General features: G+C 45.0%; 1 protein-coding gene across 1 annotated transcript in view; it reads right to left on the reverse strand.

The window, feature by feature from the left end:
- The window catches only part of LOC139419526 (cell adhesion molecule DSCAML1-like), a 132,901-nt gene that overhangs the window by 32,732 nt on the left and 73,337 nt on the right, over nt 1–26,832 (reverse strand). The window contains exons 4-9 of the mRNA XM_071169487.1: nt 8,888–9,034; nt 8,426–8,704; nt 4,623–4,898; nt 3,790–4,086; nt 1,923–2,195; nt 385–669 (exon numbers count right to left, since the gene is read on the reverse strand). Coding sequence (XP_071025588.1) covers nt 385–669; nt 1,923–2,195; nt 3,790–4,086; nt 4,623–4,898; nt 8,426–8,704; nt 8,888–9,034 — 1,557 coding nt within the window. The remainder of the gene's footprint in view (nt 1–384; nt 670–1,922; nt 2,196–3,789; nt 4,087–4,622; nt 4,899–8,425; nt 8,705–8,887; nt 9,035–26,832) is intronic.

A 26,832-nucleotide genomic window follows, 5' to 3' on the forward strand; every position in this document is an offset into this window, starting at 1 on the left:
TTCCATCTCTTTCCCTCCTTCCATCTCTTCCCCTCTTCCCATCTCTTCCCATCTCTTCCCCTCCTCCCATCTCCTCCCATCTCTTCCCATCTCTTCCCCTCCTCCCATCCCTTCCCCTCCTCCCATCTCTTCCCCTCCTCCCATCTCTTCCCCTCCTCCCATCTCTTCCCCTCCTCCCATCTCTTCCCCTCCCCCCATCTCTTCCCCTCCTCCCATCTCTTCCCCTCCTCCCATCTCTTCCCCTCCTCCCATCTCTTCCTCTCCTTCCATCTCTTCCCCTCCTCCCATCTCTTCCCCTCCTCCCATCCCTTCCCCTCCTCCCATCTCTTCCCCTCCTCCCATCTCTTCCCCTCCTCCCATCTCTTCCCCTCCTCCCTCTCTCACCGGTGACGATCAGTTGTCTCTCCCAGCTGACGGTTGCCGCGGCGTTGCTAGCAATGCAGGTGTAGTTGCCGTTGTGCTTCAGGGTCACCTTGGAGATCTGCAGGGAGCTCATGAACTCCTTGGTCTCTATGCCAACGCCGGAGGCGGAGCCAGGCACGATAAGCTGCCCATCTTTGTGCCAGGTGATGCGGATAGGCATGTCACCTGACGACACCACGCAGGCGATGTACATCAGCTTTCCCACCGACGTGGAAGGGATGTCAAAGGGCTGGATCAGGGGCGGCACTGGGGGGCAGAGGTTACAGAGGTCAGGGGTTAGAGGTCAGAGAAAGGGAGAGCGTGAGAGAGTGTGTGGACTGGATTGGACACCTTGGGTGTAGAGAGAGGGGCACAGAGCAGGCTGTTGTTGGCCAGTGTAGTATGCCCCCTGACTTGCCCACCCCTGCCATCTCCACTAGCCCATAATAGGGGCTCTGATTAGAGGCCAACTGGCGGAAGAAGTCATGCCGTTGCCATGGTAGCGGAGGGGGAGGGGGTGGGGGGTGCTACAGCTGAGACATCTAGGGGATTTAATCTGGGCCTCATTATGATTAATCTAATTAAATCAGGGACACACACACACACACGCACACACACACACACACCTATACAGCCCCCCAACACACCACACACACACCTCTACAGCCCCCCTAACACACCACACACACACACCTCTACAGCCCCCCCAACACACCACACACACACCTCTACAGCCCCCCCAACACACCACACACACGCCTCTACAGCCCCCCCAACACACCACACACACGCCTCTACAGCCCCCCCAACACACCACACACACCTCTACATCCCCCCCAATACACCACACACACCTCTACAGCCCCCTCAACACACCACACACACACACCTCTACAGCCCCCCCCCCCCCCCCCCCACACACACGCCTCTACAGCTCCCCCCACACACACACCTCTACAGCCCCCCCCACACACATACACATCCCTCTACAGCCCCCCCCCCCCCCCCACACACACACATCTCTACAACCCACTCAACACACACATACACACACCTCTACAACCCACTCAACACACACACACACCTCTACAACCCACTCAACACACACATACACACACCTCTACAACCCACTCAACACACACACACACACACCTCCACAACCCACTCAACACACACACCTCTACAACCCACTCAACACACAAACACACCTCTACAACCCACTCAACACACACACACACACACACCTCTACAACCCACTCAACACACACACACACCTCTACAACCCACTCAACACACACATACACATCCATATAAAGCTAGATGCTTTTAACACCATGGTGTGAAGACCCTGTTGAGCTGAGTGTCTGGTTACGTCTAGGAAGAAACCTTGCCCAAACGTTGGTGACTTTCAACAAATCCAATGCATTGTAGTGAACAGCCTGTCATTGGTAGTTTTCATACCTACTCCCTTTCCTATACCTGTATTTCCCCTTGTCCCCCACCCCTGTCCAGTCCCCTACCTTTCACAGTGACGTGGACAGTCTGGTCGATGGAGGTCTGTGGCTGTATGAGCACACTACACAGGTAGGTACCCTCGTCCATGCCCTTCTGCACATCACTCAGCCTCAGGGTTCCATTCTCATACACAACCTGGCGATGGTTGTCAGGCAGCAGCATGCCGTCCTTAAACCACTTGATAGAGTAGTATGGGTAACCAATCACACGACAGGTTATAAAGGTGTTCCTTCCAGCTACAGCCGTGATGTCATGCATCTCCCTGATCCTAGGAGAACCTGGAGACATAGAGAAGAGAGGGAGGACAGGGGAGAGGAGGAGAGGAGGGAGATACATGGGGTGGAAGATAAGAGAGAGGACATGGGAGCAAAAGGGAGCAGAGGAGGAGGGGAGAGAGAGGAGAGAGAAGAGAAAGGTTGAGGGGTAGAGAGGGAGGACAGGGGAGAGAGTGATTGGGGCAGATTGAGGGGTAGAGAGGGAGGACAGGGGAGAGAGTGATTGGGGCAGATTGAGGGGTAAAGAGGGAGGACAGGGGAGAGAGTGATTGGGGCAGATTGAGGGGTAAAGAGGGAGGACAGGGGAGAGAGTGATTGGGGCAGATTGAGGGGTAAAGAGGGAGGACAGGGGAGAGAGTGATTGGGGCAGATTGAGGGGTAGAGAGGGAGGACAGGGGAGACGGAGGAGAGAGAAGATAAAGGTTGGGGAGAGAGAGGGAGGACAGGGGAGAGAGTGATTGGGGCAGATTGAGGGGTAGAGAGGGAGGTTAGTGATGCCTCCTAATCATACTGGTAATATTTGTAATATCTATGAATTATTTGTGTTTTCTAAGTGATTGTGTGTATGGGTGTATGCACGTGTTTGACTACATTACCCTCAGTAACACTGTCCTAAGGTCTTGATGAGAACAGACATAGACAGAGACAGGCATTAGAGATAGAGAGAGACAGAGACAGACACAGCAAAAGAGACAGAGACAGACACACTAGGCAAGACAGACAGACAGACAGACAGACAGACAGACAGACAGACAGACAGACAGACAGACAGACAGAAATAGAAAGCGAGAGAGACATTCAGAGGGAGAAACTGAGAGAAAGGAAGAGGGATGACTGGAAGAGATGAACTCTAAGCCCAGCCGATCTGTTGCACCTGTCCTTGTGCTCGTCTCCACCCCCTTCCAGGTGTCACCCATCTTCCCTATTATCCCCTGTGTATTTATGTGTTCAACGTCTGTTTGTTGCCAGTTCGTCTTGTTCATTCAAGCTTACCAGCGTTTTCTCTGTCAGCTCCTATCGTTTCCCAGCCTCTCTTTGCTAGTCCTCCTGGTTTTGACCTTTGCCTGTCCTGACCCTGTTCCCGCCCGCCTGACCTCTCTGCCTGACCCTGAGCTGGCCTGTTGTCCGGTACCTCTGCCTTACCCTGGATTACTGAACCCTGCCTGCCTTGACCTGTCTTTGTCTGCCCCTGTTTGCTACAATAAACAGTGTTACTTCGGACAGTCTGCATCACCTGTTTGCTACAATAAACAGTGTTACTTCGGACAGTCTGCATCATCTGTTTGCTACAATAAACAGTGTTACTTCGGACAGTCTGCATCACCTGTTTGCTACAATAAACAGTGTTACTTTGGACAGTCTGCATCACCTGTTTGCTACAATAAACAGTGTTAGTTCGACAGTCTGCATCTGGGTCTTACCTTGATCCCTGATAGTGTGTGTTAGTGCATGTACGCATGTGGGTTGGATGTGTGTATGTGTTGCACGTGTATCTAACTCCCTACACATCTCCACTTGTCTCTGTACTACGTGCATGTTTTAGTGTGTGTATAGGTGCGGGTGTGGGGTGTGTGTATATTGAAAAGTAGACAGGCACCTCTTACGTTTATGCGCGCTTGGTACTCGGCGCTACCGGCCGAGTTGCGTGCGGCGCAGCGATACACTCCCCCGTCGCGGATGGCCGGGCTGCTTACGTTGACATGTGACACGGTCAGGCCGTCTGATAGGGTGTACTGGCTTGTCTTGTAGGCGGAGTCTCGCACCACAGGCTCGTCGTCCAGCGTCCAGGTGATGGAAGGGGGTGGGGCTCCTTTGGCGCCACACATCAGGGAGAAAGGCTCCCCGGGGGCAACCACGCGCTCACTGAAGGACGACACGATACGAGGAGTACCATCTACAGGAGAGAGAGAGAGAGAGAGAGAGAGAGAGAGAGAGAGAGAGAGAGAGAGAGAGAGAGAGAGAAAGAAAGTGAGAGAGAAATCGAGAGAGAGAGAAAGCGAGAGAGAAAGCGAGAGTGAGAAAGAGAAAGAGAAAGAGAGAGAGAGAGATGAGAAAGCGAGAGAGAGATAGAGAAAGAGAAAGAGGGAGAGAGAGAGAGAAAGTGAGAAAGAGAAAGAGAGAGAGAGAATGAGAAAGAGAGAGAGAGATAGAGAAAGAGAAAGAGGGAGAGAGAGAGAGAGAAAGAGAGAGAGAGAGAGAGAGAGAGAGAGAGAGAGAGAGAGAGAGAGAGAGAAAGAGGGAGAGAGAGAAAGAGAGAAAGAGAGAGAGAAAGAGAAAGAGAGAGAGAGAGAGAGAGAGGGGGGAATAAGAAAAGTGAGATTCACAGCTTTTCAGTTATAAATGTTAAGAATAAAGTTGCCTGCTTCCCCACCTCCCATCCCGCCTTCCCTCCCACCTCCCATCCCTCCTTCCCTCTCTCCATTCTTTTACCCTCCAGCAGTATGATAGAGAAGTCCTGGGCAGTGTGGCCCTTGCGGGAGGCGAAGCACTGGTAGGCCCCAGAGTGGCTCTTCTGAGCCGCTGTGATCTGCAGGGTGTCGTTGTGGGGGCCCTGGATAGAGATGTGCTGATCTGGGATTATAGGGTCTGTGTTCCTGTACCAGGCCACTGTGTACTCTGGAGAACCCTCCACAGCACAGGTAAAGAACAGGGTACTGCTGATGCCCGTCTTTAGACTCTTGGGGGAAAGGGTCACTCGCAGGGGGTCTGGGGAGGAGAGAGAACACACACATGAGTAATACACACACACACACACACAAAGAGAGAAAAACAAAACAGCTCAATCAGTTGAGGAGACTCATTAAAAAAGCAGCTGGAGACATCTCTTTACATCTCTGTCCATGTACGTAAATTTGTGTGTGTGTGTGTGTGTGTGTTTAAATGTCAGTGAGCAATAAGGCAGCTGGTGGCGTGTTCTGGGGGGGCCTGGCTGTGCCACCCAACCCCCCCCCCCCCCCCCCTCCCCCTCACCCTGTCAGAGTCACACTCTGTGCTGCCATGATGTGCCTACTGGCAAAGCCTACCTCTGCTCTCTCTTTATCTCTTTCTTGCCCTCTCTCGCTCTCTTTCTCTCTTTCTCTTCTCTGTGTTTATATAGATCTGTCTCTCTCTCTCTTCCCTTGTCTCTCTGAATGACTGTACAGTATATACTTCTACTTCTTCAGTGTTCCTTGTCTCTCTGAATGACTGTACAGTATATACTTCTACTTCTTCAGTGTTCCTTGTCGGTCTCCTACTTCTTCAGTGTTCCTTGTCTCTCTGAATGACTGTACAGTATATACTTCTATCCATCCATTTTACTTCTACTTCTTCAGTGTTCCTCTCTGTACTGTACAGTATATACTTCTACTTCTTCAGTGTTCCTTGTCGGTCTCTGACAGTGAGTGGTGTTGGCAGTAGTGTGAAGTGCTCAGTCCCAGTGCATTACAGTCCTGTCCTCTGTCTAGAGACCTGATCTGACAGGGTATCAAACACCACACACCCATTCATACTCATCCATTTCTCACACACATTATATGTTATTATATATTATATGTTATTATACATTATATGTTATTATTTATTATATGTTATTACATATTATATGTTATTTTATATTATGTGTTATTATACATTATATGTTATTATATATTATATGTTATTTTATATTATATGTTATTACATATTATATGTTATTTTATATTATGTGTTATTATACAGTATATGTTATTATATATTATATGTTATTATATATTATATGTTATTATATATTATATGTTATTATATATTATATGTTATTTTATATTATATGTTATTACATATTATATGTTATTTTATATTATTGTGTTATTATATATTATATGTTATTATATAGTATATGTTATTATATATTATATGTTATCATACAGTTGAAATCGAAAGTTTACAGTCATTAAAACTTGTTTTTCAACCACTCCACACATTTCTTGGAAAGTCGGTTAAGACATCTACTTTGTGCAGGACACAAGTACAATTGTTTATAGACAGATTATTTCACTTGTAATTCACTGTATCACAATTCCAGTGGGTCAGCAGTTTACATACACTAAGTTGACTGTGCCTTTAAACAGCTTGGAAAATTCCAGAAAATGATGTCATGGCTTTAGAAGCTTCTGATAGGCTTATTGACATCATTTGAGTCAATTGGAGGTGTACCTGTGAATGTATTTCAAGGCCTACCTTCAAACTCAGTGCCTCTTTGCTAAACATCATGGGAAAATGAAAAGAAATCAGCCAAGACCTCAGAAAAAAATTGCAGACCTCCACAAGTCTGGTTCACCATTGGGAGCAATTTCCAAAGGCCTGAAGGTACCAGGTTCATCTGTACAAACAATAGTATGCAATTATAAACACCATGGGACCATGAGGCTGTCATACCGCTCAGGAAGGAGACGTGTTCTGTCTCCTAGAGATGAACATACTGTGGTGTGAAAAGTGAAAATCAATCCCAGAACAGCAGCAAAGGACCCTGTGAAGATGTGGAGGAAACAGGTACAAAAGTATCTATATTCACAGTAAAACGAGTCCTATATCGACATAACCTGAAAGGCCGCTCAGCAAGGAACAAGCCATTGCTCCAAACCCGGCATAAAAAAGTCTGACTACGGATTGCAACTGCACATGGGGACAAATATCGTACTTTTTGGAGAAATGTCCTCTGGTCTGATGAAACAAAAATAGAACTGTTTGGCCATGATGACCATCGTCATGTTTGGAGGAGAAAGGGGGAGGCTTCCAAGCCGAAGAACACCATCCCAACCGTGAAGCACGGGGGTGACAGCATCATGTTGTGGGGGTGCTTTGCTGCAGGAGGGATTGGTGCACTTCACTAAATAGATGGCATCATGAGAGAGAAAAATTATGTGTATATATTTAAGCAACATCTCAAGACATCAGTCCGGAAGTTAAAGCTTGGTCACAAATGTGTCTTCCAAATGGATAATGACCCCAAGCATACTTCCAAAGTTGTGGCAAAATGGCTTAAGGACAACAAAGTCAAGGTATTGGAGTGGCCATCACAAAGCCCTGACCTCAATCCAATAGAACATTTGTGGGCAGAACTGAAAAAGCGTGTGCGAGCAAGGAGGCCTACAAACCTGATTCAGTTACACCAGCTCTGTCAGGAAGAATGGCCAAAATTCACCCAACTTATTGTGGGAGGCTTGTGGAAGTCTACCCGAAACGTTTGACCCAAGTTAAACAATTTAAAGGTAATGCTACCAAATACTAATTGAGTGTACGTAAACTTCTGACCCACTGGGAATGTGATGATAAATAAAAGCTGAAATAAATCATTTTCTCTACTATTATTCTGACATTTCATATTCTTAAAAGAAAGTGGTGATCCTAACTGACCTAAAACAGGGAATTTTTACTTGGATTAAATGTCAGAAATTGTGAAAAACAAAGTTTAAATATATTTGGCTGAGGTGTATGTAAACTTCCGACTTCAACTGTATATTATGTGTTATTATATATTTTGTGTTATTATATATTATGTGTTATTATATATTATGTGTTATTATACAGTATATGGTATTATATATTATGTGTTATTATACAGTATATGGTATTATATATTATGTGGTATTATATATTATGTGTTATTATATATTATGTGTTATTATACATTATGTGTTATTATATAGTATGTGTTATTATACATTATGTGTTATTATACAATATATGGTATTATATATTATGTGTTATTATACAGTATATGGTATTATATATTATGTGTTATTATATATTATGTGTTATTATACAATATTTGTTATTATATATATTATGTGTTATTATATATTATATGTTATTATATATTATATGTTATTATATATTATGTGTTATTATACAGTAAATGTTATTATCTGTTATGTGTTATTATACAGTAAATGTTATTATCTGTTATGTGTTATTATATGTTATGTGTTAATATATAATATGTTATTATACGGTATATGTTATTATTTATAATGTGTTATTATATATTATATGTAACTATACATGATATGTTATTATACATAATATGTTACTATACACTATATGTGTGAAGGTGTGTGTGTGTGTGTACAGTATATGTGCCTGTCCCAGGACAGTGTATCTGTATATGGCTGTTTGTTTTGGGGGTCTGTGCTAACCTTACCCCCCCTCAACTCCCACTCTCTAGCCCCCCCTCTACTCCCACTCTCTAGCCCCCCCTCTACTCATCTCCTTACCTATGACATAGAGTGCTCCGGACACCTCCTTGGAGCCGAAGCTGTTGGTGACCTCACAGGCATAGCTGCCGCTGTCCTCCTGCCTGAGGTCACTGATGGTCAGACCAGTGAGGCGCCGCGTCCAGTGGGCATCGGAAGGCAGTGGGCGGCCGTCCTTCAGCCAGCGCACTGTGGGGCTGGGGTACCCTGCTGCAATGCAGGGAAGCTCCACACTCAGACCCGCCCGCACCTCCCCCGCTAGGAAACTGTCCAGGATAGAGGGAGACGACTCTGTGGGGTCTGGAGGAGAGGGGGGAGACAGCTTACACTTTGGACTGGGGAAGGGTGTGGGATGTTGATTAATAACTCACATACTATTTATTCATATTCACAGACATACTGTATATTACACACACAGAACACTGTATACTGGTACTCAGAGAAATACAGACACTGACATACTTTACACACAGTCCTACTCACCCATGACAGACAGCCTGGCTCCATTGCTCTGGCGTGTCTCTCCACTGTATTTGTGCTTGGTGATGCAGCGGTAGGTGGAGAGGGCATCCTCCTTCTGGACATCTGAGATGTACAGAGCACCAAAGGATGTCAGGAAGAACCTGTTAGCTGTTAGAAAGAGAGAGAGAGAGAAAGACAGAGATAAAACTATTTAACAAAGCCTCAAAATAACTAAACATCCTCAACGAACAACTTAGTCAGCGCAGAGTGACTGAAATATACAGATCCTTGGCAACCTGTCATTGCCAAGAGGAAACACACTGAACTCCCTGTCAAACATGCAATATATTCACATTGTGAAACACTTTGGTCAGTCAAAAATGGTCAAACACTCATCACATACAGTACAGTCTTTATCACCATCTCTACTCCAGTAATGTTATCATTGTTGTGGTGGTTATAGAACACAACAAGATGAGCCCAGGTCTGGTAAGTGGGTCAGTGTGTGATGTACCCTGCCAGACTGTGCCCTATTTTCAGCCTGTGCCAATCTGACAGGCCCTGCCCACTTATTGAAGTGGTAGAGGGGGAGAGAGAGATAGAAGGAGAGAGAGAGTAGGAGAGAGGGAGAGATAGGGAGAAAGGAGAGAGGGAGAGCAGGTGAGAGGGTGAGAAAGGGATAAAGGCAGAGAGAGGGAGAGAGAGGGAGACAGAGGAGAGAGAGGGAGAGAGGGAGAGAGAGGGAAAGTGGGAAAGAGAGGGAGAGTGGGAGAGAGAGGAGAAAGAGAGAGAGAGAGAGAGAGAGAGAGAGCAGAGGGAGAGAGAAGAGAGGGAGAGAGGGAGATAGGAGAGAGGGAGAGCGAGAGAGAGAGAAGGAAAGAGGGGAGAGGGGAGAGAGGGAGAGAGGGAGAGAGGGAGACTGTGCAGGCTGACAGACTGTGTGTGTGTTGAGGGTAGGGGTGCAGTCGCATCGCAGGCTGTAATTTCACAGTCAGCCCTTGTTTGCACCCCTGAATTAAGCCTTACAGGATAATGTGCACTTTAAGATTTCAACCCCCATAACACCAACCGCCACGCTGTCACAACACACTGACATGTAGACAGAGAGGGAGAGAGAGAGAGAGAGAGAGAGAGAGAGAGAGAGAGAGAGAGAGAATGGGGAGGGAGAGTGAAAGGGGGATAGAACTAGGGAAAGAGAGATCTGTCACAAACAGATGCTGTGGAGACACCTCCAAAACAGGAGCCATCTTAATCACATGATCTCCTCCACTATCCACCCATCTTAATTGTTTCTCTTGTTTATTCAATTTCTCTATCTTTAATCATCTCTCTCGATCTATCCGTCTTAGCCCTCACACTAATTTTTTCCCCTTACACACTCTCTTTCCTTCCTCTATCTCTTCCTCTCTCTCTCTCCCTCACGTTATCTCTCTCTCTCTCTCTGTCTCTCATCTCCCTTTCTGTCTGTTGTTAAGCAGAGTGGCAGACAGAGTAAAATATTAATTACTAAATCACTGTACTCCCCAAAATTCTATTCATGCTGACTTGACTGTATAAAGTGAGAAGCAAGCCAATGTGATGCACCAGATAAAGAGCCAGTTCACCACATTCCCTCTTCTAGCCTGCTGGTCTGCTACCCTGTAACGCTTCTACCCTGTTACGCTTCTACCCTGTTACGCTTCTACCCTGTTACCCTACTACCCTGTTACCTTGTTACGCTGCTACCCTGTTACCCTACTACCCTGTTACGCTTCTACCCTGTTACGCTTCTACCCTGTTACGCTGCTACCCTGCTACCTTGTTACGCTGCTACCCTGTTACCCTACTACCCTGTTACGCTTCTACCCTGTTACCCTGCTACCCTGTTACGCTGCTACCCTGCTACCTTGTTACGCTGCTACCCTGTTACGCTGCTACCCTGTTACGTGTCTACCCTGTTACCCTACTACGCTTCTACCCTGTTACGCTTCTACCCTGTTACCCTGTTACGCTTCTACCCTGTTACCCTGCTACCCTGTTACGCTGCTACACTGTTACCCTGTTACGCTGCTACCCTGTTACCCTGCTACCCTGTTATGCTGCTACCCTGTTATGCTGCTACCCTGTTACCCTGTTACCCTGTTACTGTTACCTTGCTACACTGTTACCCTGTTACCCTGCTACACTGTTACCCTGTTACCCTGCTACACTGTTACCCTGTTACCCTGCTACACTGTTACCCTATTACCCCGCTACCCTGTTACCTTGCTAACCTGCTACACTGTTACCCTACTACTCTGCTACCCTGTTACGCTTCTACCCTGCTACCCATCTAACCTGTTACCCTGCTAACCTGTTATGCTGCTACCCTGCCACCCATCTACCCTGCTACCTTGTTACCCTGCTACCCTGTTACCTTGCTAACCTGCTACACTGTTACCCTACTACTCTTCTACCCTGTTACGCTTCTACCCTGCTACCCATCTAACCTGTTACCCTGCTAACCTGTTATGCTGCTACCCTGCCACCCATCTACCCTGCTACCTTGTTACCCTGCTACCATGTTACCCTGCTACTCACCGGCCTGTTGCTCTCTGTTGGGCTTGTCAGTCAAGGACACACTAGGTCAGCAGAGAACAAGCAGGGTGTGAAAGATTAAAGGCAAGGTGGAGCAGAAGAAGGAAGAGCAGGAGGAGAAAAGTGAGTGTGTGTGTTCATACAGTATGTGTGTCTGTGTGTGAGACGGAATAACAAAAAAGCGTGGGCATCTCTCTATGTCTCTATGTGTATGTGCGTGTCTGTGTGTGTGTATGTCAATGAATACTGTAATTATGTGGGTTAGACTGCTGAGCTTGGGGCTTGTTGTCAAACACAGGACAGGAAGGCCTGCTGGTGGGCTTCCCTGTCAAAATCACACTGCTTTCAAGTCAGCCTGGAACACACTACAAAACCTATAGACATGCTGTTGGGTAGCAGGCAGAATCTGGGAGGGTTGTATGAGGAGAGAGAGGAGAGGGAGAACAACTAAAATAAGGATGGAGAGAGATGGGGAGAGATATGGGGGAAGCAACTGAGAGAGAGATATCCAACCAAAAACATAGAGACCCAGAAAACCTGAGACTACGCCTTCACTACGGTGAATCACTAAAACAATACAGAAATACACTACAGAAAAAGAAGGAACAGCACGTCAGAAATCAGCTCAATGTAATTGAAGAATCCATAGAATCAAACCACTTCTGGGAAAATAGGAAAACTCTAAACAAACAACAACATGAAGAGTTATCTATACAAAACTGAGATGTGTGGATAAACCACTTCACCAATCTTTTTGGCTCAATAACAAAGAACAAACAGCTAAAATATTTACAAGATCAAATACAAATCTTAGAATCTGATCACCCCAATCCACAAAAGTGGAGACAAATTTGACCCCAATAACTACTGTGTGTCACGCCTGCTCCAGCTCTTCCCCCCTGGCACTTGGCGCCAGGCTGCCCTGCATTACGCACTCCCGCCACCATCATTACTCGCACCTGCCGTCCCTCGTCACGCGCGTCAGCGATATTGGACTCAATCACCTGTTCATTACCTCCCCTGTATGTGTCAGTTCCCTGCTCTGTTCCCCGTTGCTGCATTGATTGCCGTCTGTCTTTGTGTTTCCCAGTGCTGACGTTGTTCCTATTCCGTTGCATGTCCGTTCCTAATTAAACATCCCCGTATCTGCTTCTCTTCTGCAGCATCGTTCCTTACACCATGGGATATGAGTCAACAGCAACCTTGGGAAAATCTTGAGCATTATCATTAACAGCAGATTTGTACATTTCCTCAGTGAAAACAAATGTCAAATTGGCTTTTACCAAATTACCGTACGACAAACCACGTATTCACCCTCATTGACAAACAAACAAACCAAAACAAAGTCTTCTCATGCTTTGCTGATTTCAAAAAAGCTTATGACTCAATTCGGCGTGAGAGTCTGCTATACAAATTTATGGAAAGTGGTGTTCAGGGTAAAACATACAACATTATAAAATACATGTACACAAACAACAAGTGTGCAGTTAAAAATGGCAAACAACACACACATTTCTATCCACAGGACCGTGGGTTGAGACAGGGATCCAGCTTATATTTGAACATATGAATTGGCGAGGGCTCTAGAACAGTCTGCAGCACCCGGCCTCACCCTACTAGAATCTGAAGTCAAATGTCTACTGTTTGCTGATGATCTGGTGCTTCTGTCCCCAACCAAGGAGGGCCTACAGCAGCATCTAGATCTTCTGCACAGATTCTGCCAGACCTGGGCCCTGACAGTAAATCTCAGTGAGACCAAAATAATGGTGTTCCAAAAAAGACCAGTTGCCAAGACCACAAATACTGTCCATCTAGACACCGTACCTCAACCTAAACATCAGCGCCACTGGTAACTTCCACAAAGCTGTGAACGAGCTGAGAGACAAGGCAAGAAGGGCCTTCTATGCCATCAAAAGGAACATTAAATTTGACATACCAATTAGCATCTGGCTAAAAATACTTGAATCAGTTATAGAACCCATTGCCCTTTATGGTTGTGAGGTCAGGGGTCCGCTCACCAACCAAGAATTCACAAAATGGGAAAAACACCAAATTGAGGCTCTGCATGCAGAATTCTGCATGCAGAGCAGAATTAGGCCGATACCCACTAATTATCAAAATCCAGAAAAGAGCCGTTAAACTCTACAACCACCTAAAAGGAAGTGATTCCCAAACCTTCCATAACAAAGCCATCACCAACAGAGAGATGAACCTGGAGAAGAGTCCCCTAAGCAAGCTGGTCATGGGGCTCTGTACACAAACACACCCCACAGAGCCCCAGGACAGCAGCACAATTAGACCCAACCAAATCATGAGAAAACAAAATGATAATTACTTGACACATTGGAAAGAATTAACAAAAAAACAGAGCAAACTAGAATGCTATTTGGCCCTAAACAGAGAGTACACAGTGGCAGAATACCTGACCACTGTGACTGACCCAAACTTAAGAAAAGCTTTGACTATGTATAGACTCAGTGAGCATAGCCTTGCTATTGAGAAAGGCCACCGTAGGCAGACATGGCTCTCAAGAGAAGACAGGCTATGTGCCCACTGCCCACAAAATGAGGTGGAAACTGAGCTGCACTTCCTAACCTCCTGCCCAATGTATGACCATATTAGAGAGACATATTTCCCTCAGATTACACAGATCCACAAAGAATTCGAAAACAAATCCAATTTTGATAAACTCCCATATCTACTGGGTGAAATTCCACAGTGTGCCATCACAGCAGCATGATTAGTGACCTGTTGCCACAAGGGCAACCAGTGAAGAACAAACACCATTGTAAATACAACCCATATTTATGCTTATTTATTTCCCCTTATGTACTTTAACCATTTGTACATTGTTACAACACTGTATATATATATAATATGACATTTGTAATGTCTTTATTGTTTTGAAACTTCTATATGTGTAATGTTTACTGTTAATTTTTATTGTTTATTTCACTTTTGTATATTATCTACCTCACTTGCTTTGGCAATGTTAACACATGTTTCCCATGCCAGTAAAGCCCCTTAAATTAAATTGAAATTGAATTGATATACACAGAGAGAACCAGAGAGAGAGAGAGAGAGAGAGAGTTGAGAGAGAGAGAGAGAGAGAGAGAGACAGAGACAGAGAGAGATATAGAGATATACACACAGAGAACCAGAGAGAGAGAGAGAGAGACAAGAGACAGATGCAACCAGTGAAGAACAAACACCATTGTAAATACAACCCATATTTATGCTTATTTATTTTCCCTTGTGTACTTTAACCATTTGTACATTGTTACAACACTCTCTCAATATATGTATATATATATAATATGACAATTGTAATGTATTTATTGCTTTGAAACTTCTGTATGTGTAATGTTTACTGTTAATTTGTATTGTTTATTTCACTTTTGTATATTATCTACCTCACTTGCTTTGGCAATGTTAACACGTTTCCCATGCCAATAAAGCCCCTTGAATTGAATTGAATTGACAGAGAGAGAAGTTGAGAGAGAGAGAGAGAGAGAGAGGTTGAGAGAGAGAGAGAGAGAGCGAGAGAGAGAGAGGTTGAGAGAGTTTGAGAGAGAGAGGTTGAGAGAGAGAGAGAGCGGTTGAGAGAGAGAGAGAGAGAGAGAGAGAGAGAGAGGTTGAGAGAGAGAGATAGAGATATACACACAGAGAACCAGAGAGAGAGAGATAGAGAGAGAGACAGTGTGTGTGTGTAACGTCAGCAGTAGGGTAGGGTGTGGGTCTGAGCCAGTGTATGTGACTGTGTGAAAGTGTGTTTGAGTCAGTAGCAGCCTCGTTTCCTCACATGCAAATGAAGACAGCGGCACACAGCTAACGAGGCCCATATTTCCACCTCCTCACTGGGGCCATTATTTATTGATGTTCTGCGTCTTTCCCCCTCCCTCCCGCTCTCGCGCTTTCTTCCCTCTCTCCCTGTTGCTAGGGGCTGCTTCCCATCCTGCGGGTACCTCTGTGACGATGTTTGGGGTGCAGTCGCTCGCTAACTCGCCCGCCCCTCCCCTACTTCACTGTAGGCAAACAGACAGAGAGGCACCAAAACACACACGAGTGCACGCACACACACACACACACTAGTGGGTCAAAGTTCAGGCATCTTTGTATTGGTAAATAATTAGAGTGAGTGTGGTACTCAAAATCTCAAAAAGGAAGGGATGATTTAAAGTTGCATAGATGTGGAAGTGTCTTAGAGAGGATATTCATAGTTTGACATTAGATATCTGTCTTCCCCTGCCTCCCCTCTTCAACAGAGAAAGAGTTGGAGGGAAGGGAAGAGGGTGGGAGAAGGTGGGAAGAGAGAGGGGGATAAACAACGGATGAAAGAGAAGGGACTGTCACTGAGAGAAGAAAGAAAGAAGAAACTGAGTGGATTCAGGAGACATTCTGTCTGTAGTGCTGGAACATGCTCGCATACAGAAACACACTCACACGTACACATACTCAAACACACACACACACACACACACACACACACACACACACACACACACACACACACACACACACACACACACACACACACACACACACACACACACACACACACACACACACACACACACACACACACACACACACACAGGCATGAGCCTCAGCAGGTTTAAAATAGAATAAGAGAACACTGGCCCTAGCTATAAAAAAAAAACAGAATAAAAAACAGCACTGCAATTATATCAGCACCATCTGCAGGGTATCAGCACAATGAAAACAGAGAACAGAGTGATTACTATAGTAAAGAGTGAATCAACTGACTGAATCAGCATCACGGACAGTAAATCATTCCAATAAAGAGTGAATCACAGACAGAGAATCACTCCAATAGAAAGTGAATCAACCTACTGAATGAACACCATGGACAGAGAATCACTCCAATAGAAAGTGAATCAACCTACTGAATCAGCACCATGGACAGAGAATCACTACAATAGAGAGTGAATCAACCTACTGAACTAGCACCATGGACAGAGAATCACTCCAATAGAGAGTGAATCAACAAAGAGTGAATCATAGATAAAGGTGACTGGGAAGAGAATAGGGGAAGAGAGCTGAGCCAAGGATAGAGTAGATAACAGCTCAGCCACATTGTAGTGTGCTCCAATCATATTGTTAACATATCCACAAAGCTATACTAACCCATGAATGGAATAGAATAGGTGCTGTGTCTGAATTCAAAATTAGACCCCACAACACTCCCTCCCTCTTTCTCGCTTTCTCCACTCCCCCCTTTCTCCTGGTGCATTAAAAGGCTGAAGTAGTAGCAGGTGTCAGCCAATTAAATATATACACCTCCCACCCCCCACCCCCTCCACTAATGCACAATTTATCAATGGTGCCCTCTTCACTCCTCTCAATTCACATTCAAAGCAGCTTTATTGGCAACACCGATGTGTTATAACTAATCCTGCTGTGTTAGCCCCGCCCCTTTCCATCTAGCACACAAAAGGCTCTTTGTTAGCATGACCACACAGTTCAGTCATGTCAGGATTAACGCAGAAACCTTCACTATCAGTCATATCTACAGAATGAGTGAGGGATATCTGAATCTCTCTCTCTCCCTCTGCCGATCTATGGTGGGCAGTAAGGGCTGGGGGTTGGAAAGAGAGAAAAAGACATGAGCTTTGTCATATTTTCATTAAAAAGCTACGCTTCACCGTCTCGTTCTAACTACAGCCCTCTCCCCTAACTAATCCTGACCGCTTACCTCTTCCCTCAATCATCCTTCCTTCTCTTCCTCCTTCTCTCCTCTCCTCTCCTCTCCTCTGGTCTGTTTGTTGATGAAACTATGACCTCCAGACAACCCCCCAGACTCTATTCTTTAACTCTACTAACATTTACAATGAGCAATGAGGAGGAGGAGGATGGGGAGAGAGAGGGGGTAACAGTCTATAAGTGGAGAGAGGGGGAGGAGGAGAGAACGAGGGAGATAGATAGATGGGTACAAGACAGAGGGAGAGGGTACAGTCCAGTTGTTTCCACTACATTGGGAACACGTCTCTTCTGCTCCACTGGCTGCTCTGTCCCAATTTACCCAGTGTGACTTTAAATAGGGGGGAGGGGTCAGCGACCCCACACAGAGACTGATTGGCCATTGTACAGGAAAACATTAGAATTTGCCTAGTTAAATAAAGGTTAAATAAATAAAAAAGGACACAACATCCCCATAAACCACTATACAGTGGGGAGAACAAGTATTTGATACACTACCGATTTTGCAGGTTTTCCTACTTACAAAGCATGTCTGTAATTTTTATCATAGGTACACTTCAACTGTAACAGACGGAATCTAAAACAAAAATCCAGAAAATCACATTGTATGATTTTTAAGTAATTAATTAGCATTTTATTGCATGACATAAGTATTTGATCACCTACCAACCAGTAAGAATTCCAGCTCTCACAGACCTGTTAGTTTTTCTTTAAGAAGCCCTCCTGTTCTCCACTCATTACCTGTATTAACTGCACCTGTTTGAACTCGTTACCTGTATAAAAGACACCTGTCCACACACTCAATCAAACAGACTCCATCCTCTCCACAATGGCCAAGACCAGAGCGCTGTGTAAGGACATCAGGGATAAAATTGTAGACCTGCACAAGGCTGGGATGGGCTACAGGACAATAGGCAAGCAGCTTGGTGAGAAGGCAACAACTGTTGGGGCAATTATTAGAAAATGGAAGAAGTTCAAGATGATGGTCAATCACCCTCGGTCTGGGGCTCCATGCAAGATCTCACCTCGTGGGGCATCAATGATCATGAGGAAGGTGAGGGATCAGCCCAGAACTACACGGCAGAACCTGGTCAATGACTTGAAGAGAGCTGGGACCACAGTCTCAAAGAAAACCATTAGTAACACACTTCGCCGTCATGGATTAAAATCCTGCAGCGCACGCAAGGTCCCCCTGCTCAAGCCAGCGCATGTCCAGGCCCGTCTGAAGTTTGCCAATGACCATCTGGATGATCCAGAGGAGGAATGGGAGAAAGTCATGTGGTCTGATGAGACAAAAATATACCTTTTTGGTCTAAACTCCACTTGCCGTGTTTGGAGGAAGAAGAAGGATGAGTACAACTCCAAGAACACCATCCCAACCGTGAAGCATGGAGGTAGAAACATCATTCTTTGGGGATGCTTTTCTGCAAAGGGGACAGGACGACTGCACCGTATTGAGGGGAGGATGAATGGGGCCATGTATCGCGAGATCTTGGCCAACAACCTCCTTCCCTCAGTAAGAGCATTGAAGATGGGTCGTGGCTGGGTCTTCCAGCATGACAACGACCCGAAACACACAGCCAGGGCAACTAAGGAGTGGCTCCGTAAGAAGCATCTCAAGGTCCTGAAGTGGCCTAGCTAGTCTCCAGACCTGAACCCAATAGAAAATCTTTGGAGGGAGCTGAAAGTCCGTATTGCCCAGCGACAGCCCCGAAACCTGAATGATCTGGAGAAGGTCTGTATGGAGGAGTGGGCCAAAATCCCTGCTGCAGTGTGTGCAAACCTGGTCAAGAACTACAGGAAACGTATGATCTCTGTAATTGCAAACAAAGGTTTCTGTACCAAATATTAAGTTCTGCTTTTCTGATGTATCAAATACTTATGTCATGCAATAAAATGAAAATGAATTACTTAAAAATCATACAATGTGATTTTCTGGATTTTTAAATTCCGTCTGTCACAGTTGAAGTGTACCTATGATAAAAATTACAGACCTCTACATGATTTGTAAGTAGGAAAGCCTGTAAAATCGGCAGTGTATCAAATACTTGTTCTCCCCACTGTATCTATACTGTAGAAACTACAGGCCAAGGACATATGCACTGCCTTACAGATGATGGATCTTAATTTGAGTCAGTTTGCTAAAGCAGGAAAATAATCCTGCAGCAACAAGAAATGTGAATTATTATGTTGATTATAATAAATTAGGGGTTGATAAATGTTTATTGAGGGAAAATTAAGTCTGAAAATTCAAAACGGAAATTACAAACTTCAGAAGCCTTTTTAAACCTCAAATATACTACAAGTTTAAAATGTTGTCATGCAACAGGGTGATCAAGTTAAGATCCTACATAAATACTGTATAAATACCTAATCAGGGGCACACGAAAAATTACTGTACAGAAAAATAATCGAGGGTCACAGTGTCATTGCAGACAACTATAGACACAGATAAAATGGCTATAGGACACCCCTTTAAAGACTACAGGGACCTTATAAACACCTAGTAACAGACAAAGAGGATAGATATATAAAGCAGACCTATAAATATCAGAGGGAGAGACGTGGAAACAGGGCTACATAATTCATGATGTGTGTTTCAAGTGCCTGGTAACATCTGGGAGGGCAGTGCTAATGCGAGTCCCTGGAGAGCGCACACACACACGAGCAACAACAGTTGACAACACTTTACATTTTAGTAATTTAGCAGACGCTCTTATCCAGAGCGACATATAGGAGGAATTAGGGTTAAGTGCCTTGCCCAAGGGCACATCGACAGAGCTTTAACCTAGTCGGCTCGGGGATTCAAACCATCCTTTTGGTTACTGGCCCAAAGCTCTTCCCGCTAGGCTACCTGCTGCTCCACAACACACACACACACACACACACACACACACACACACACACACACACACACACACACACACACACACACACACACACACACACACACACACACACACACACACACACACACACACACACACACAGTAAACTGAAACTGTACATACATTTGCAATAGCTGTAGGATGAACAGATCTCAGTAAAAACATCCCACAGTCACTGACCATTGCCCCCTCCTCCTTGATTTAGAGGGAGGGAGCGAGACGACCACATGGTGTATGTGTGTGTGTGTGTGTGTGTGTGTGTGTGCTGTGCCTTGGCCTAGTCAATGGCCTGGGGCAGTGTGCTGCATTAGCTGCACTGAGTGAGCTGACTGGTCCATCCCTATTAGAGCACTGGTGGCAGAGGAGTGTCACAACCCAGCCAAGAGGGACAGATCTCACTCAATCTCTCTTTCTACCTCTCCTTCTCTTTCTATTTCTCACACAAACAAAGTAAGTCGACAGAGACTGCATGATTAGAGACTGCGAGGCACTCATTGGCCAGAGACAGACCTCAAATGCACCACAGAGCACACACCGACAGAGCACACACCGACAGAGCACACACCGACAGAGCACACTCACATAAAAAGGCCATAAACTGGAAAAAACAACATACAATAAGACATTCAGTGAATGAGCTACAGACCAGGTGTAAACAACCGGACACACACAGACTGTTTTATAAAGCATTTTATGGAAAGCATACATTTTACTGACCAATTGTGCTTCATTGTATATTTTTTGGAGTCGATCTTAACTTTTTTTGGACATCATGTTTCTGCCATCGTTTCCTATGATCGAAAAGAGCTTCTGGACATCAGAACAGCCATCTTTAACCTCAATTTGGATGAGGTCTTCTACTTCGAAGAGTCGGAGGCGAAAGACATGTTGATTATCCCGGACAAGGTCCAAATCCCCGACCTTTGAAGAAGGAAGAGACGGTGCGATAGAGGCCGGTGCGCCGGCCCCCTGATGCCAGTGAATAAACCGGCTCTACCGGCTGTTCTATTGGCGAATGTACAATCACTGGAGAAAAAACTGGATGAGCTCCGTTCACGACTATCTTATCAAAGGGACTGGAATATACTGTGCTTCTTGGAGTCATGGCTGAACAAGGACATGGATAACAGTTTATACAATGCATTCAGAAAGTCGTCAGATCCCTTAACTTTTTCCACATTTTGTTACGTTACAGCCTTATTCTAAAATTGATTAAATAAAAACATCCTTCTCAATCTACACACAATACCCCATAATGACAAAGCCAAAACTGTTTTTTAGAAAGTCTTGCAAATTTATTACCAATAAAAAACAGAAATACCTTATTTACATAAGTATTCAGACCCTTTGCTATGAGACTCGAAATTGAGCTCAGGTGCTTCCTGTTTCCATTGATCATCCTTGACATCTGAATACTTCCCCAAATGCACTGTACACGTAGTGTACAAAATATTATGAACACCTAATATTGAGGTGCACCCCCTTTTGCCCTCAGAACTGCCTCAATTCCTCAGGGCAAGGACTCTACAAGGTGCCCAAAGCGTTCAACAGGGATGATGGCCCTTGTTGACTCTAATGCTTCCCAAAGTTGTGTCAAGTCGGTTGGATGTCCTTTGGGTGGTGGACCATTCTTGATACACACGGGAAACTGTTGAGCGTGAAAAACCCAGAAGCGTTGCAGTTCATGACACACTCAAACAGTTGCGCCTGGCACCTACTACCATACCCCGTTCAAAGCATACATACATACACAATCCCTGTCTCAATTGTTTCAAGGCTTAAAATCCTCCCCTTCATCTACACTGATTGAAGTGGATTTAACAGTTGACATTCATAAGCAATCATAGCTTTTACCTGGATTCACCTGGTCAGTCTGTCATGGAAAGCTGTTCCTAATGTTCTGTACACTCAGTGTACATCCAGCTGTTTATTCTATGCATCAGCAGGACAGAACGGCAGAGTCCGATAACATAAGATGTGTGTATCTTTATTAATAACAGCTGGAGTACAATCTCTAATATTAAGGAAGTCTCGAGGTTCTGCTCGCCTGAGTTGGAATACCTCATGATAAGCTGCAGACTATTCACCAAGCGTTTCCATCTGTATTTTTTGTAGCTGTCTTTTGACCACCACAAACCGATGCTGGCACTAAGACAGCACTCAATGAGCTGTATAGGGCCATAAGCAAACAGTAAAATGCTCATCCAGAGGCAGCGCTCCTAGTGGCAGGGGATTTTAATGCATGGAAACTGAAATCTGTTGTACCTCATTTTTTACCAGCATGTCACCTGTGCAACCAGAGGAAAAAAACTCTAGATCACCTTTACTCCACACACAGAGACACAAACACAGCTCTCACTAGTCCTCCATTTGTTAAATCTGACCATAACTCTGCTTACAAGCAAAAACTCAAACAGGACTACCAAACAGGACTACCAATTCCAAGATGGAGCAGCAGTAAGACCTGTTTGTTTTTGTCCCATGTAAATATTCAGTAGTCTTTAAAAAAAAAATTCTATACATTTCATTATATTTCAATCTCTTTTTTTCAATTTTTCGAATTAAATATACCTTCCTTCCTGTCTCACCCAATGTGGTACGGATCTGCTATTTTTTAGACCTTATAACTGGAACCTCCATCAGAAGCTAGCCAGCTAAGTAGCTACTAGCTATTTAGTCATTGTTAACCACTGCTAGCGGTCTTTACCTTTAGCCCGGACACCAGCCGCTTTAGCCCGCATAATACCTGCCAGTCTGCACAGCGCGATATCAGCCCTGAGCATATCAGAATGCTTTTCCCCCCACTACATCAGCGCTGTTACCCGTTGTTGTCTTACCTGTTGTTGTCTTAGCTCCCCCAATCAACACCTGTGATTGCTTTATGCCTCTCCCTAATGTCAATATTTTTTTATTTTACCTTTATTTAACTAGGCAAGTCAGTTAAGAACAAATTCTTATTTTCAATGATGGCCTAGGAACAGTGGGTTAACTGCCTTGTTCAGGGGCAGAACAATATATGTTTACCTTGTCAGCTCTGGGATTCGATCTGGCAACCTTTCGGTTACTAGTCCAACACTCTAACCACCTGGCTACCTGCCACCACTATGCCTTGATTACTGTTGTTTAGGGAAGCTCTCAATGTTTTATTTTACTGCGGAGCCCTTAGTCCTCCTCAACATGCCTCAGATAGCCCCCTTTGTCCCACCCCCCACACATGCAGAGACCGCACCTAGCTTGACTGGCGCCTCCAAAGATGCAACCTCTCCCATTGTCACTCAATGCTTAGATTGGCCACCAAAAATTCTTACATTTCCATCCCCAATTTTAACATTTTTCGCCAAGACAGAACTGCTAAAGGGGGTGGAATTGCAATCTACTCTGTCATACTATCCAGATCTATGCCCAAACAGTTTGAGCTTCTACTTTTAAAAGATCCATCTCTCCAGAAATAAGTCCCTCACTGTTGCCGCTTGTTATAGACCCCCCTCAGCTCCCAGCTGTGCCCTGGACAACATATGTGAATTGATTGCCCCCCATCTAGCTTCAGAGTTCGTACTGCTAGGTGACCTAAATTGGAATATGCTTAACACCCCGGCCGTCCTACAATCTAAACTAGATGCCCTCAATCTCACACAAATTATCAAGGAACCTACCAGGTACAACCCCAAATCAGTAAACATGGGTACCCTTATAGTTATCATCCTGACCAACTTGCCCTCTAAATACACCTCTGATGTTTTCAACCACGATCTCAGCAATCACTGCCTCATTGCCTGTGTCCGTTATGGCTCCGCGGTCAAACGACCACCCCTCATCACTGTCAAACGCTCCCTAAAACACTTCTGCGAGCAGGCCTTTCTAATCGAACTGACCCGGGTATCCTGGAAGGATATTGACCTCATCCCATCAGAAGAGGATGCCTGGTTGTTCTTTAAACGTGCTTTCCTCACCATCTTAAATAAGCATGCCCCATTTAAAAAATGTAGAACTAAGAACAGATATAGCCTTTGGTTCACTCCAGACTTGACTGCCCTTGACCAGCACAAAAACACCCTGTGGCGTACAGCACTAGCATCGAATAGTCTCCGTTATATACAACTTTCAGGGAAGTAAGGAACCAATATACACAGTCAGTTAGCAAAGGCTAGCTTTTTCAAACAGAAATTTGCATCCTGCAGCACTAATTCCAAAACGTTTTGGGATACTGTAAAGTCCATGGAGAATAAGAGTATCTCCTCCCAGTTGCCCACTGCATTGAGACTAGGAAACACTGTCACCACTGATAAATCCACGATAATCGAGAATTTCAATAGGCATTTCTCTACGGCTGGCCATGCTTTCCACCTGGCTACCCCAACCCTGGCCAACAGCTCTGCACCCCCCGCAGCAACTGGCTCAAGCCCCCGCCCCGCTTCTCCTTCACCCAAATCCAGACAGCTGATGTTCTAAAAGAGATGCAAAATCTGGATCTCTACAAATCAGCTGGACTATACAATCTGGACCTTCTCTTCCTAAAATTATCCGCCGCCATTGTTGCAACCCCTATTACTAGCCTGTTCAACCTCTCTTTCGTATCGCCTGATATTCCTAAAGATTGGAAAGCGGCCACAGTCATCCCCCTCTTCAAAGGGGGAGACACTCTAGACCCAAACTATCCTGCCCTGCCTTTCTAAAGTATTCGAAAGCCAAGTGAACAAATAGATCACCGACCATTTCGAATCCCACGGTACATTCTCCGCTATGCAATCTGATTTTCCGAGCTGGTCACAGTTGCACCTCAACTACGCTCAAGGTCCTAAGCAATATCATAACTGCCATCGATAAAAGACAGTACTGTGCAGCCGTCTTCATCGACCTGGCCAAGGCTTTCGACTCTGTCAATCACCGTGTTCTTATTGGCAGACTCAACAGCCTTGGTTTTCCCTAATGACTGCCTCACCTGGTTCACCAACTACTTTTCAGATAGAGTTCAGTGTGTCAATCGGAGGGCCTGTTGTCCGGAACACTGGCAGTCTCTATGGGGATGCCACATGGTTCAATTCTCGGGCTGACTCTTTTCTGTGTATATATCAATGATGTCGCTCTTGCTGCGGGGGATTCTTTGATCCACCTCTACGCAGCCGACACCATTCGGTATACATCTGGCTCTTCTTTGGACACTGTGTCCTTCAACTGCTCTTAAATGCTAGTAAAACAAAATGCATGCTCTTCAATTGATCACTGCCTGCACCCTCCCGGCTGACTAGCATCACAACTCTGAACGGTTCTGACTTAGAATACGTGGACAACTATAAATACCTAGGTGTCTGGCTAGACTGTAAACTCTCCTTACAGACTCACATTAAGCATTTCCAATCCAAAGATAAATCTAGAATCGGCTTCCTATTTCGCAACAAATCCTCCTTCACTCATGCAGCCAAACATACCCTCGTAAAACTGACTATCCTACCGATCCTTGATTTCGGCAATGTCATTTACAAAATAGCCTCCAACACTCTACTCAGCAAATTGGATGCAGTCTATCACAGTGCCATCCGTTTTGTCACCAAAGCCTCATATACTACCCACCACTGCGATCTGTATGCTCTCGTTGGCTGGTCCTCGCTACATATTAATCACCAAACCCACTGGCTCCAGGTCATCTATAAGTCTTTGCTAGGTAAAGCTCTGCCTTATCTCAGCTCACTGGTCACCATAGCAACACCCACCCGTAGCACGCGCTCCAGCAGGTATATTTCACTGGTCATCCCCAAAGCCAACACCTCCTTTGACCATCTTTCCTTCCAGTTTTCTGCTGCCAATGACTGGAACGAATTGCAAAAATCACTGAAGTTGGAGACTTATATATCCCTCACTAACTTTAAGCATCAGCTGTCAGAGCAGCTTACTGATCGCTGCAGTTGTACACAGCCAGTATGTAAATAGCCCATCCAACTACCTACTGTACCTCATCCCCCTATTGTTTTTATTTGCTTTTTTTGCTCTTTTGCACAGCAGTATTTCTACTTGCACATTTTTTTTTTTTTTTTACCTTTATTTAACCAGGCAAGTCAGTTAAGAACAAATTCTTATTTTCAATGACGGCCTGGGAACAGTGGGTTAACTGCCTGTTCAGGGGCAGAACGACAGATTTGTACCTTGTCAGCTCGGGGGTTTGAACTCGCAACCTTCCGGTTACTAGTCCAACGCTCTAACCACTAGGCTACCCTGCCGCCCCACATCATCATCTGCACATATATCACTCCAGTGTAAATTCATAAATTGTAATTACTTCGCCACTATTGGCCTATTTATTGCCTTACCTCCTTACTTTATTTGCACACACTGTATACACATTTTTCTATTGTGTTATTGACTGTACGTTTGTTTATCCAATGTGTAACTCTGTGTTGTTGTTTTTATTTGCACTGCTTTGCTTTATCTTGGCCAAGTCACAGTTGTAAATGAGAACTTGTTCTCAACTGGCCTACCTGGTTAAATAAAGGTGAAGTACAAAAAAAAGTACAAAAAATAAAGGAAATCCCGCTACACCCTCCGACGAATCATCAAACAGGCAAAGCATCAATACAGGACTAAGATCGAATCCTACTACACTGGCTCTGATACTCGTCGGATGTGGCAGGGCTTGCAAACTATCACAGATTACAAAGAAAAACCCAGCCGAGAGCTGCCCAGTGACGCAAGGTAAGCAAGACTGAACCATTCGTTAGAGTACCAGCTTTCCCAGACGGCTGTCTAGCCACTCTCCGTGGCCGAGGGGAGTGAGACCTTTAAATAGGTTAACATTCATAGACGGATAAC

The sequence above is a fragment of the Oncorhynchus clarkii genome, chromosome 10 (assembly GCF_045791955.1).
Source record: "Oncorhynchus clarkii lewisi isolate Uvic-CL-2024 chromosome 10, UVic_Ocla_1.0, whole genome shotgun sequence".
Taxonomy (NCBI): Eukaryota; Metazoa; Chordata; class Actinopteri; order Salmoniformes; family Salmonidae; genus Oncorhynchus; species Oncorhynchus clarkii.